Here is an 11,699-nt window from a genome sequence, read left to right as displayed (position 1 = left end):
CTTGAGTCCAGCTGTCAAAAGACCAGGGCCAAGGTTCATTCTCTGCTGTGCATTAGTGTTTGAACACCTCATGTGGCCTGTAGCAACTGAGTCGAGTCCAAGAGTAAGGGAGCAGAGCTGACCTAGCTGGACTGAGTGCAGGAGTGCAGCTCAGCAGCTACGGACACTCTGCCCTGGGAACTGCAGCCTAGGCACATTCTGTTGTGAATGACTTCACTATTTGCTCAGGGATTAAATACTTCCTCATTTAATAACCTCGTAATTTGGGCTAGTTTCATGCTGGACTCTTGGAAAGTTCACTGGCTGCAGTCATCAGCCAGGCCTCCTGCAAATGGTTTCCCCCAGCTCTCAGCCAAGGGCGCCGTCTTCATCTTTGGGTCCTCCGGTGGGTGGCTCTTGGCACTACCTTCTTCTGAAGGGCTTTGTTCATGCGTGAGCCTGAGGTTTTATGCTCTGGGGGCTTCCTCACCACGTCTTGTTTGAGCTGGAAGTGCACCTGAAGAAAGAAGTAAAATAAGCACGTAGCACTGTGTGGTGTGTGTCTCCTGCTGGCTCAGGGCTCTGCAGGACCCTGCCCCTGCAGCTAGGCTAAGCTAGCTCTTGGGCCAAGGAAAGCGTTGTCAATGAGGAGCCTCAACTAGTGTTACGATACAATGGGACTCAGTGCTTAAATCAGCTGGAAACAATTTGCCCTTGGAAAATCTTGTACCAACAAAGAGCTACATTTCTTATGCTGAGAAGTGCTCCTAGGGCAATGGAATGTGCTAGGATGGTTTGGGAGATGAGCTGTGAAAGGCAAATGACTGAGCAATGCTCTTTCTCCATCTTTTTTTTTTTTTTTTTCCCTTCTCCTTTTTCCATCAGAGAGCAAAGAAATAGCATTGCTTTGCATCTCGGTGAATATGTAATACATACAGTCGTGCAGGACAAGCAGACCTTTTCAGTTGCACCTGGTTAGCTGCTTCCTATTTAATCACTCAGCAATAAGTGCCTTTAATAGACTTGGGAAAAAATCCAGGAAAAAAAAAAATCAAACAAACAAAAAACCCAACCAAGCACCTAGCCAAATAAAGATTAAAAAAAATGACTGTGGGGTAGAGGTGGAACAGGATATGCAGACCCCTTCATGGTGAGAATGGGATAGAGGCCAAGCTATCCCAAGGCCAAGCTATATCCAAGGAATCTGGATAGGGTAGAGCAGTGCCTGCAAGGCTGCAGGTGGGACAGAGCAGACTACAGCAGGGCAAGCAGTTATGGGAGACAGAAGGGGACATGCAGGGCACAGTATCACATACATGGGGCATGGGGAGACCGTATGGAAAGGTGAAGCTGGAACGGGGCAACATCGGCTCCCTGTGGGAGGAACTGAGTGGAAGCGCGTACGTGTTCCAGGGCTGCAGGGAAATGGAGACAGGTGAGGAGAGAGCTGCAAATCAGAGCATCAGAGAAGGAATCAAATCTTCTACAGGAATGTGGGAAAGGCGAAAAGAAGTTTAAAGAGGAAAGCCAAAGAGCTGGATGCTTAGCCTAGCAAAACAAAGACTAGGAGTGGACCTGACATCTCTATAAATACATCAGGGAATAAATACCAGGGAAGAAGAGGAGCTATTTGAGGCACAATGTTGGCATTGGAATAAATAAGGATAAAATGACCATGAGTAAATTTAGGCACAAAATTAAAAGGTTTCTAACCCTAAGAAAAGGGCTGCTCTGGAAGAACTTCAGAGACTGAGTAGGGAGGGTTGAAGAGAAGGAGGCTGGGAGAACCACCACAGTGTATTTAAGGAAGAGCCTTGCCCAGTATTGACGTGAAGCATATGATGTGTGTCAGGATGCCACAGTTGGGGTTCCTGCTGGTCCTCCTGCCTCCAGAGAGGCTGCACCTGAGCTCCCGCTGCATTCGCAGGGCAACAGCGAGGGGCAGGGATCACCAAAGCATCTGCCCTGGAAGCTGCCTCCAAAGCATCACGCCGTGGAAGGAATCAAAGGGCACTTGGCATTGCCTTTGCCTGTCCCTCCTTGTGAACTGCAGGGAGCTCCAAGTCTACCAGGGCAGACAGCCTGTAGCCACTGGCTGTGCTTTTTATCCCATGCCCTTTCTGTAATGCTAACGGGTCATCCCCTGCTGTGTTTCTTTCTTTCCAGGATGAGGATCTTTTGAGACACCCTCATGACTACTCAGCTTGACTCACCAATGAAGGTGCAGCTGGTCCCACTGTTGTTGTCACTGTTTGGGACTGATAGCCCTCTGCAGAGGCTGTTACAGTGTAAGTGCCAGGCAGCAGGAGACGGAAATAGTCCCCCATATCACCTGAAACAAAAGATGGGGAGAGAAAGCAGTTAGGATGCACAGGGAGCAGCATGAAAGAAATCTCACTGGCTTTTGCTGAGGGGCTTCCTCTAGGATGTTTAGTCTCCAACATCCAGGCAATTTTTTTTCTTTTTTAAATTTGCTGGCTACTGCTAGGCTAGATATCTGCACATTGGTGGCCTGGAAGGGAGAGCTCATTAGTGCTACCCAGGAGAAGTCTGCAAATAAATGCCACATGAAAAGGGATGATACAGCAGTGGTAACTGGGCCTGTCCTTAGGAACGCAATGAAGTTGCAAATCTGAGTGCTTGCCAGTCAGGAAATAATAGAACTGAGCATTCACAGCTCCATAATTCCTTGTGCAGCATATGGTCTTTAATTCCTGTTGCTTAGAATTTTGCCATCTTTGGATTTTCCACAGGTTTTCAGTGTCTCATCAGATAGATGATACCCATTGGGACTGTCAAAAAATAGCTCAGCTGCTCTCCTGCTCAGTTCTTCCCCTTCTTGGGGGTCTGCAAGACTTGGCTGGACAGAGCAATGTCTGATCAAATTTAGTGGTAAGGATAATCCCAGTACAAGTGGGGATCAGGCTGGAGACCCTGCAGGGCCCTTTCAGCCAACACATCTGTGATTCTTGATTTTTTTGCATGTTCCCCTTGTGCCTGTGCAGACTGGCATAGTAACTGCCAGATATCAGCATGCCACTGAGCCAAAGACCTATGGCCAGAGGAGTTTTGATGATTTGTTTGTCTGACCTCTGCAGAGCTACAACTAGCTATTTCATGTGGTCAGCCCATACTCTCCAGTCAAACTGAAGATGCAAAATGTGCTGGTCACACATATTATGGCCTCCCCTGAGGACCTCAGAGAGGCTGTATCCAAATGGGATATAAGAGGTTGAACAACCCACCTGAGGTGACATCATGGCTGATTCCCTGGACAGAAATCACTGCTCCTGCGATGCCGTTGTTGTTCTCGTCTGACACCATCCCTTTGATGCCCTGGTGAATCTGCAAGGAGAGAGACAGGTTCTTGCACTGCGGCCCGCTTTTGCTCAAGAGAGTACTGGAGGAGAGCTGAGCTCGGGACCACCTCCACCCTTCCCTGCACTCTTGGTTCCCCTGCAGAGCCAATCCAGGGTAAAAAAGCCTCTCCAAAGCCTGACAAGATCCCTTCCAGTGCACCCAGCAATCCCTGTGACTCTCCTCCCTCCCACCCAGCACCTGCTGGTCTCTCACCATCGGGGCCACGGCCCATGGATGTACAGGGAGGGGTGAAGATCCCAGGATGGCCCCCTTACCTCTTCAATGAAAGCCACAAGGGCCTCCCGATTGGCCATCCACTGCCGCTCCAGGTCCTCCTCCGGGGGGAATTTATTGCAGCTCAGCTCCAGGGTGATTTCAAAGCAGTTGGTATAAAGGTAATTGAAGTCCTGCATGCCTTAAAGCAGAGAAAGAGCCTATGGCCAGGCCCACAGGGAACACAAAGACCTTTTCCCTCCCCACCTGTGTCCCAGATGTATTGGCCCATATCTATCTTTACCCGAACAATCCTGCTCTCCCTTCTTCCTTCCTTCCTCCTTCCTCCCTTCCTTCCTTCCGTGGGAGTAGCTCTCGCTCCCCTCGGTGCATTCTCATCCCTTTCTCACTCTTTCCTTCAGGCAGGTCATTAATTTCTCTGCCTTCAGAAGCTCAAGGAGGCTTTAAACCTCAGGGCCTATGCTTCCCTTTCCAGTTACCCTCCATTTATTTATTACCTAATTGCTGATTTTTGGTTTCTTCATTTCCAGGATTTTTTTCATGAGCCAGCAGCTCACGACATAAGAAATCTCTTTCCTGTATCCACACTCTTGGACCTTAATGGAGTTACCTCACAGGATTCTTCTCACAGCCACATACTAATGCTTCTTTACTCTGCCAGCACATGGTGGGTTTCTTCAGACCTCAGATTTCTTATGCTCTCTCTCAAGTCTCCTCCAGTTTTTCTTGTCCCTTCTGAGCTAGAGACACCAGCACGGTGTCTAGCAATGGACACAATACAATCACAGCCTTTCCCGGACTCCCACCCACCCTCTCCCCAGCTTTCTCCTCTCCCCTCGCTGCAGCAGCGCTCTCCTTACCTCACCCAGCCCTTACCCTTGCTGAGCGAGTACCAGGAGGCCCCGTTCGTGATGCCGTCGGCAAAGTAGTCCCCGCAGTTCCAGCCTCGGTGCATCCAGCCATGGGCGTATGAGTAGGTCTTGGCCAGCTGTGGAGAGAGCAGGTCACAGCTTGGGCAGCTGGGGGCAACATCCCTGCTCACGGACAGTCTTAACTGGGATGGGTGGGAAGGAAGTCAGAGAGCATCCAGCTCCCACCTTAAAATGCAAGCCAAGGGTCCAGGACCTCTAAGAAACGTAGGCAGATGAAGGAGGAAGAGCAGGTAGTGGGCAGGCTGGAGGCTTGCTGATACCACACGGCTTCTGACACGGAGGGAATGGTAGGTGCTGGGCCAGCCCCGAGGTGCTCAGCCCAACCATGCAGCCCCCACAGGCAGCAAACTGCACTAGCTGGGGGAGCTGTGCCAGGAAAACTAACCTCTGCCATCCTGAGGCAAACATCATCCGCACCTATCAGAAGAATCTGTACTAGGAAAGGGTTTGGACAAATTCTGTTTCTGGCACCTGTTTGTTCGTTGCCTTTATCAAAGATTGCTGATTGGTTTTAGCCATGAAGGCAGGTTCAAAAGTGGGATAGTGGATCCAAAGCCTGTCCTCTGCATGAGACCAACTTTAAGATAGACCGATGTTTGCATTTGCTAACGCAACCTCCACACTCTTGTATTGTAGTTCAGACACCAGTGTAATCTCGTCCTGCCAGCAGGGAAATGGTAACCTCCCAGCATTTCTGACTTCTGAAACTATGTGGGCATCAGAGACACCCCTGAGAGCAACCTCTCTACATCTGGGTCTGAGAGCATCCCCGATCACAGCAGGCCCTGGCAAGCCCCTCCTTTGCTGGAACTCCAGCACAAACTTATTTTTCTCATTAACTGTTCTAACACAAGCTTGCTTTTTCCTTATGCAGGATTCCTGCATTTCCTAATGGCAGCAGTGACTGAAGACACTATTTTCTGGGACATTTTAACAACGGAGAAAAACCACAGGCCTCACATATTATTAGCAGGATCAGCACCATGTACTGAGACTTTCCATGATATCTGTGCATGTTCTTGGTGCTCTCCTCCTTCATCTGCCTACATATCTAGAAAAAGATCACCTCTCCACCTTGTTGGGTGGGTGGGAAGAGCCCTTGCCAGAGAAGGCCCTTGCTCACCTTCTGGAACAGCTTGTCATCGGGGGTAGGTGTGTTGAACGTGCGCCGGTGGCTCCTGAACCGCGTGTCCTGCGACTTATCATAGGGGTAATTTGCCACCACGGCTCCACCGTGCAGGTTGGCTGAGAGCACAAAATTGTAGTTGCTGATCCACTGAATGACAGCCAGCGTCTCCGGCTCCACCTGCGAGGAGAAGAGGGCTCGTGAGAGCAGAACTGCAGAGACGAAGCAGGGGACATGGAGACAGGCTCAGCTGCCCCTGGCAGGCTGTGGCATGATCAGCAATTTGCCTGTTTAAGCCCTTGCACTTGATGGGCCTGTGACCTGTGATACAGGGCAGGAGCAGAATCTTCTCTGCATGCACAAGCTATATGCAAGGCAAAGGAAAGAATTTATGTTTTGAGTGCTAGGCCACCATAGGAGGATGTTGTGGTGCACCCAGCATCCCAGACTGGTACCTGACTTTTCCAGTTGTCTGGCAGAGGAATGTGGTGGTTTGGCCCGCTGATTTCCCCATTGTAGTACATGAAGGTGTTGAGGTCTGGGAAGTTGCGGTTCAGGTCCACTCCGTTGGCGTTGTTCCTCCCGGTCAAGTACCCAATGCTGTCTGGGCCCTGCAGGGCAAAGGTGCATCAGCCTGGTGAGCATCAGCCACAGTGCTGCGGGTGCAGAGATGGCCACTGTAAGGGCTTTCCAGTGGCCTGGGGTCACAACATGCACGTTATTGCTGGCAGGAGAATAAAGGATATTGGTCCTGACAGGGGACAGTCAATAACAACATCTCCATTTTTGAGGGTCACAGAGCAAGGCACGTGCCAAATAAGCAGTATGTCTCAGATAAAATACCTTGGACAAACTGTCTCCCCTAGGGCTGGTGACACAAAGGAAAGGGCTGAGTTTGGAGGTGTGGAGGCTGGAGGTTTTCTGCCACATACAGCCGTCTTGTCCCATCTGCTCATGGCAGTGGCCTTCATCTGCCTTGTCTATGGTGGTCTTGTCTGCCATTGCCACCAGGGCGCTTCAGCCAGGTGCTTTGGACCTGGCATCCTAGGCTTGCGTGTGGTAAGCTGGACTACAGCCTGCCAGGTCCACCCAGGGCAGGACGTGGGAGATGAGAAGCAGAGAGAAGGCCAAATTCAGCAAGAAGAGACATCCCCTCCCCTGGCATTCAATGACAGACAATCCACAGCAGACCATGTTTTGAAGGCCTTTTCCCCCCAGCCCGGGTGGACAAGGTGATCGCTTGCCTGGTACCTGCTTGGCAGCCACTTCGTAGCCGTCGGGGTTCATGGAGGGCATGATGTGGATGCGCGTGTCGTGGACGAGGCGCGTGACGCGCTCGCTGCCGCGGCGATACTCCTCGCACAGGAACTCCGAGAGCTGCAGCAGCAGCTCGCGGCCCAGCACCTCGTTCCCGTGCATGTTCCCAACGTATTTGAACTCTGGCTCCACTGCAGAAAGCAAGAGAGCAGTGGTCTCATCAGCAGGAGCCCAGATGAGGAAAGAAGAAAAGAGAGAGAGAGAGAGAGAGAGAGAGAGAGAAAAAAGGCATTTCCTGCTATAGAGAGTCCAAAGAACCCTTCAGTAAATGGTGTGAAATGTCCCTTTTGCTTGCAAAATACCAATGGGGGTGAGCGAGAACAGCTCAGTCCTTTTATAGACTACCCTCCCTCTCATCCCAGGATGCAGGAGCAGCGCAGGCTTGGCGCTGAGTCTGCCTTTGGAGTAAACATGAAGACCTCTGGTGTTTCTGGTGTTCCTGGGCTGGGGAGATGAAGTTGCTGGTCTGGGGAGCACTGGCCAGCCAGGCCTGCGGCTGCTCCGAGCCTGGTGCTGAGGAGGCCTCTGGGGCACATGGTGGAGAGGATAGACCATTCACTATTGTCTCTGACCTTGTTGGTTTGCATCGCTCACCAGCCTGCTGCATTCCTGGCTCGACAAGCTTTAAGGAGCTTTAGGTTATTCTGAAGGATACAATCAATCCCTGGCTGTGGGCTAGTCCAGCCTGTCACTGGAAAAGCACGTTCCCCCTGGTGCTGCTTTTCAGCTCTCTGACTCTCATGCCTAGTGCTTCTCTTCTTCAGGAGACACACACAAGAACCCAAAGAAGCCCTGGGTAGCTGAGGTGCTGAATAGAGATGAAACTATCCATTAGGAAGCTGCAGTACAATGGAAAAAAGTCTCTTTCCACGGACTTTTCTAAAATTAGACCTTAAAATACAAATTTAGAGACTGCAGACAAACTACGAACGTGCAGAGCAGCATGCACTGCTTTGCCAAGGAGAAGCAGCATGTGAGGGGTGGGTTAAGTTTTCCCAGCCCAGGCAGGATAAGCTTTTGAGACAGTCACTTGGGAAATAAGAAAAGTCCTAGACTGCAATCAGTATTGGTAAGAGCAGAGATATGAGGGGCATGCAGTTAAAAGGGAGTCCAAGTCTCAAATAAAAGACAAAATCAGGTGATTCACATTGCACCATCGTTATTCCAGCCACCGGTAGTGATGAGGAGAGCGGTGGCAGCACCCAGCCCTGCTGCAATTGCTCAGACGTGCCTGAACCATACGAGAATGGGCGACCTGGGAGGGTGTCCAAGGTAAAAGGTACCGCAGCTCCACTAGACAGATGCCTGTTGGATACGACTCCCCTCCTGCTTCCACCGTGCAGGCAGCATGTTTCCAGACATGCTAAATCCAGATTCTAAAATAATTCTAATTCAGCCAAAGGATTTTGCTTTTCCATGTCTTTTGCTTGTGACCTGCCGAGTGCTGTGGCTCAACAAAGGCAGCCAACATGCGTTGACTTGATTAGATTTCAGGAGAAATGAGTACTGATTTAATTAAGTAAACCAGTTATTAATTCTATTAAAAAAAATACCCTGATGATACGTGCAGCTTGAAAAAAAAAAAATCTCTGCAGGAACTCCGTCTTCCCCCCCTTTGTTGGCAGGACTTGCCAGTCTTTTCAGCTTGCAGACCCATAAACATTACCCACATGGACACAAAACCCTAATTATGGCATGCCAGTCTGCTGGCTCCAGGCTTGCTTTTCATAGTTTCTTTCCACAGCCTCCAAAAGGAATCCACAGACTCCCATAGCCCTCACACTACAAGCTGAACACGTCGTGCTTTGAGGATGGTGCTCAAAGATACAAGAAGTCCAGGCTGCCACCACATCATGCCCTTGCAGCTACCTGGCCGCAGGGCTACTGGTACAGATTAGGTCAAACTGAGGTTGCCTTGGGCTTCAGAAAAGCTAGGTCACTTCTCAAACCCTTTCCATCTGATTTTCTGCTCTTTTATAAGTAAAAAATCCAAGGGAAGCGTATCCAGCGTCCCTTATTCCTTCTTTTCCCCCAGTGAGCAGGGAACCGCCCTCAGCACCTGAAGTTTTGCAGCATGGAGTGGGTATGGGCAGTGTCACGCTTGGCGGTGGCAGAGCCCATCCCAGAGCCCCTGCAGCGACCACACCAGCCGCTACACCAGACTTTGCAAGGGAAAAAAGCTCCCGGGAAAAGGATAAGAGATGAGTGTGCATCCCTTCCAGCAGGCACAAAGATGATGCAAGAGAGCCCCGTGCACTGCCCCAGCTCCCTGGAACCAGAGCTGCATGAAACCTGGCAGGGCCACGTGGCATTGCTGACACCGGCTGCCTCAGGTGCCGTGTGGCCCAGCCAGGCTGGCAGGGTAGCATGAGCCCAGTGCTGGCTCAGGACACCCATATGGGGTGTCATTTTGCTGTGGGGATGGGGGCTGTACGCGCTCCTTGCGCCGCTGTGCAACCTCCCACCTGCGTCTCTCTCCATCCCTGTGTTTTGGGAGGGAGCTGGTGGCAAGGGAGGCGCCAAGCGAGTGACGTGGGGCACCGGATGAACCTGCCACCGCGCGTTGTGCCCGTGTGGTCCGAGCTGGGTCACAGTGAGGATCCTGGGGCAAAAGCTGCTGCAGCGCCGAGTTTAAAAATAGGAGCTCTGTGCAAAATAGCTGCGGGGCCAGCAGGAGCTCGTGCCTGTGCAGGCTGTGCATGCAGGTGCGTGTGCCCGTCCCCGGGCTGGCAGCAGGTCCCTGCCCGATCCACCAGCCCCCTACTCTACTCACAGGGCTCGTGGATCCCAGGGTGGTCGCTGAACTCCAGCACGTAGAGATGCCGCCCTTGGACGCTGCGGCCGATGCTGTAAATGCGGGTGACGTAGGGACACTCGTTCTGCACGCGGAACAGGGCCTGCACCATCTCCTCGTAGCGGTGGTGGAGGAAGCTCACGGCGGCCGCCACCTCGAGCAGCAGCAGGACTCTGAGCGGGGGCCAGAGCAAACGAGCCATCCTCCTGCTGCCGGCACCGCGGGGCTCCCTTCCTGCCCGGAGCTAAAGTGCAAACTCCAACCAGCTCTTTCCAGTTTCCCCGCCAAGTGCCAGCCCCCTGCACCTGCGGGCGGGGGGCCGCGCCGGGAGCGCGGCGGCCGGCGCGAGGGCTCTGCCTGGGGCCCGGCGGCCCCGGCGTGCAGGAATGCTCCGCGGCGGGAGCAGCCCTCGCCCGCCCTCGCGCCGCGACCGCCGGCCAGACCCGTCTCGGAGAGTTTCGCTGGCTCTGGTTCACTTATTAACCGGGTAGTAAACAGGACCCCGAAGCCGCTGGCTGTCACTGCAGAGGCTGGAAAACTGGCTGCCGCGGGCTCGGGGGCTGCCAAAGGCACAGGAACGCGCGAGAGAGCGGCGCAGTTTCCCGCCAGCGCAGCCTCACCGACGGGAGAAGCCAGGGCTGCAGGGAAGGGCGCCTTGCTGCCAAGGGGCTGGGGAAGGGCTGTGGTGGGGGAACAGCACTTTGGGGGACAGGGGGCTCTTGCTGGCCCCTGAGGAACCGTGTGCCATCCCTGAGCTCGTCTCTTGTCCCCCATGTCCTGCGGGCTGTGCTGGCTCGTATCCGGAGGCTCCGCTCCTCGCCTGCTCTCCTGCCCCATCTCCTGGGGAAGGGAAGGAGATGGTGCTCCAGGAGGCAGCGGCCTCATCTCTTTCTGCCTGGCCAGGCCCTTCTCTCTGAGGCTCAGGGCTACGAGAGGCATGGGGCTCAATTTTGGAGTCAGGGGCTGAGCAGGTCCCAGCTAGGCTCTGAAGGGCAACGTTACAGGGTGACTGGCAGCAGAAGAGAGTTCAACAGCCCAAAGGCATCATCAGGTGCTTTGCCTGGCCACGGTGGCCAGGGATCTGCTCCTGCCATGGTTCTATACCATGAGCTATAGGTTCGTTGGGGTGCTCAGGGCCATGCGCTCAGCAGCCGCCTTCCCTCTGGCCTCTGCGCAGCCCCCTCCTAACCCTCTGCAAGGGTTTTCTTGGCCTCCTCTTCCTCACTATTGTTCATTCTCGGGGTACAGAGGGGAGTAGGTGTCCGCCTACCTGCCCTGTATGTCTGCCATCCTGTTCCCACTTTTTGGGAAGAGTAGGAATAAAACTAGGGGGTTCCTAGTTGTAGCCTCCAAAGCCAGCAGTGTACACAGGAGGTCAGGGGAGGGCAGAAGGCCTCCTGCCCCACTAGAGTGAGTACTTATACTGGGCTCCCACCTCCCACCCTCCTGTCATGTATGCCCTCTTTCAACAGAGGAAAAAAAAAGAAACAAAAAAAGGACTTTAAAAGTCCTCATTTTGAAGATCTATTTTCTACAGAGACAATCAGAAAAAAGAAAAAAAAAAAGAATATTACGGGTATCTAAAGATAGCAATAGCCACATATTCTAAGTATATAAAGATAGTAATACTCATGCTAACGCCTTCTCCCAGTTAAACGTCATCCCACGAGATCCCTGCTTGTCAGTCAGTCCCAGCCTAGCAAGGCTCTGGGGTAGGAGCTGCACTGCACCCCGCTTAGCTCCCGAGAAACAGCGCCAGCTTCTCCAGCACTTGTAGGAGAGCAAAGAAAAACAGTGAAGGCCACGGAAGGGCATGGCAAGCAGGAGCATGGCACAGCAATTGCCACGCAGAAGCTGAAGGAGGAAGACGTTGACGTGGAGGCACGTTGCAGAGAAACCCTGCACGGGGCTCGCTTTCCAAGCACCGCGTGGATACCCTGGCAGCTCGCGCAGCCGT

General features: G+C 52.8%; 1 protein-coding gene across 1 annotated transcript; it reads right to left on the bottom strand.

The window, feature by feature from the left end:
- Positions 1 to 240: 240 nt before the first annotated feature.
- Positions 241 to 10,020, bottom strand: CPN1 (carboxypeptidase N subunit 1). Its single transcript, XM_026050778.1, has 9 exons — positions 9,722 to 10,020; positions 6,883 to 7,079; positions 6,087 to 6,242; positions 5,629 to 5,811; positions 4,450 to 4,561; positions 3,615 to 3,754; positions 3,225 to 3,324; positions 2,193 to 2,311; positions 241 to 496 (listed from the first exon to the last, which is right to left on the bottom strand). Exons 1-9 carry the CDS (start codon positions 9,942 to 9,944, stop codon positions 368 to 370), a joined length of 1,359 nt encoding a protein of 452 aa, XP_025906563.1. The 5' UTR covers positions 9,945 to 10,020; the 3' UTR covers positions 241 to 367.
- Positions 10,021 to 11,699: the final 1,679 nt, after the last annotated feature.

Source organism: Nothoprocta perdicaria, unplaced genomic scaffold (assembly GCF_003342845.1).
Source record: "Nothoprocta perdicaria isolate Ctin4 unplaced genomic scaffold, notPer1 scaffold_7, whole genome shotgun sequence".
Taxonomy (NCBI): Eukaryota; Metazoa; Chordata; class Aves; order Tinamiformes; family Tinamidae; genus Nothoprocta; species Nothoprocta perdicaria.
This window is presented reverse-complemented; position numbering and strand designations above follow the sequence as displayed.

What these genes read in the sequence shown, in the direction of transcription:
- CPN1 (XM_026050778.1), bottom strand. Translation starts at nt 9,944, where the DNA reads ATGGCTCGTTTGCTCTGGCCCCCGCTCAGAGTCCTGCTGCTGCTCGAG. An exon ending in ACGAAGTGGCTGCCAAGCAG is followed by an intron (nt 6,243 to 6,882) that starts GTACCAGGCAAG and finishes TTTGCCCTGCAG; the next exon opens with GGCCCAGACAGCATTGGGTA. An exon ending in TTGTGGCTTTCATTGAAGAG is followed by an intron (nt 3,325 to 3,614) that starts GTAAGGGGGCCA and finishes CTCTCCTTGCAG; the next exon opens with ATTCACCAGGGCATCAAAGG.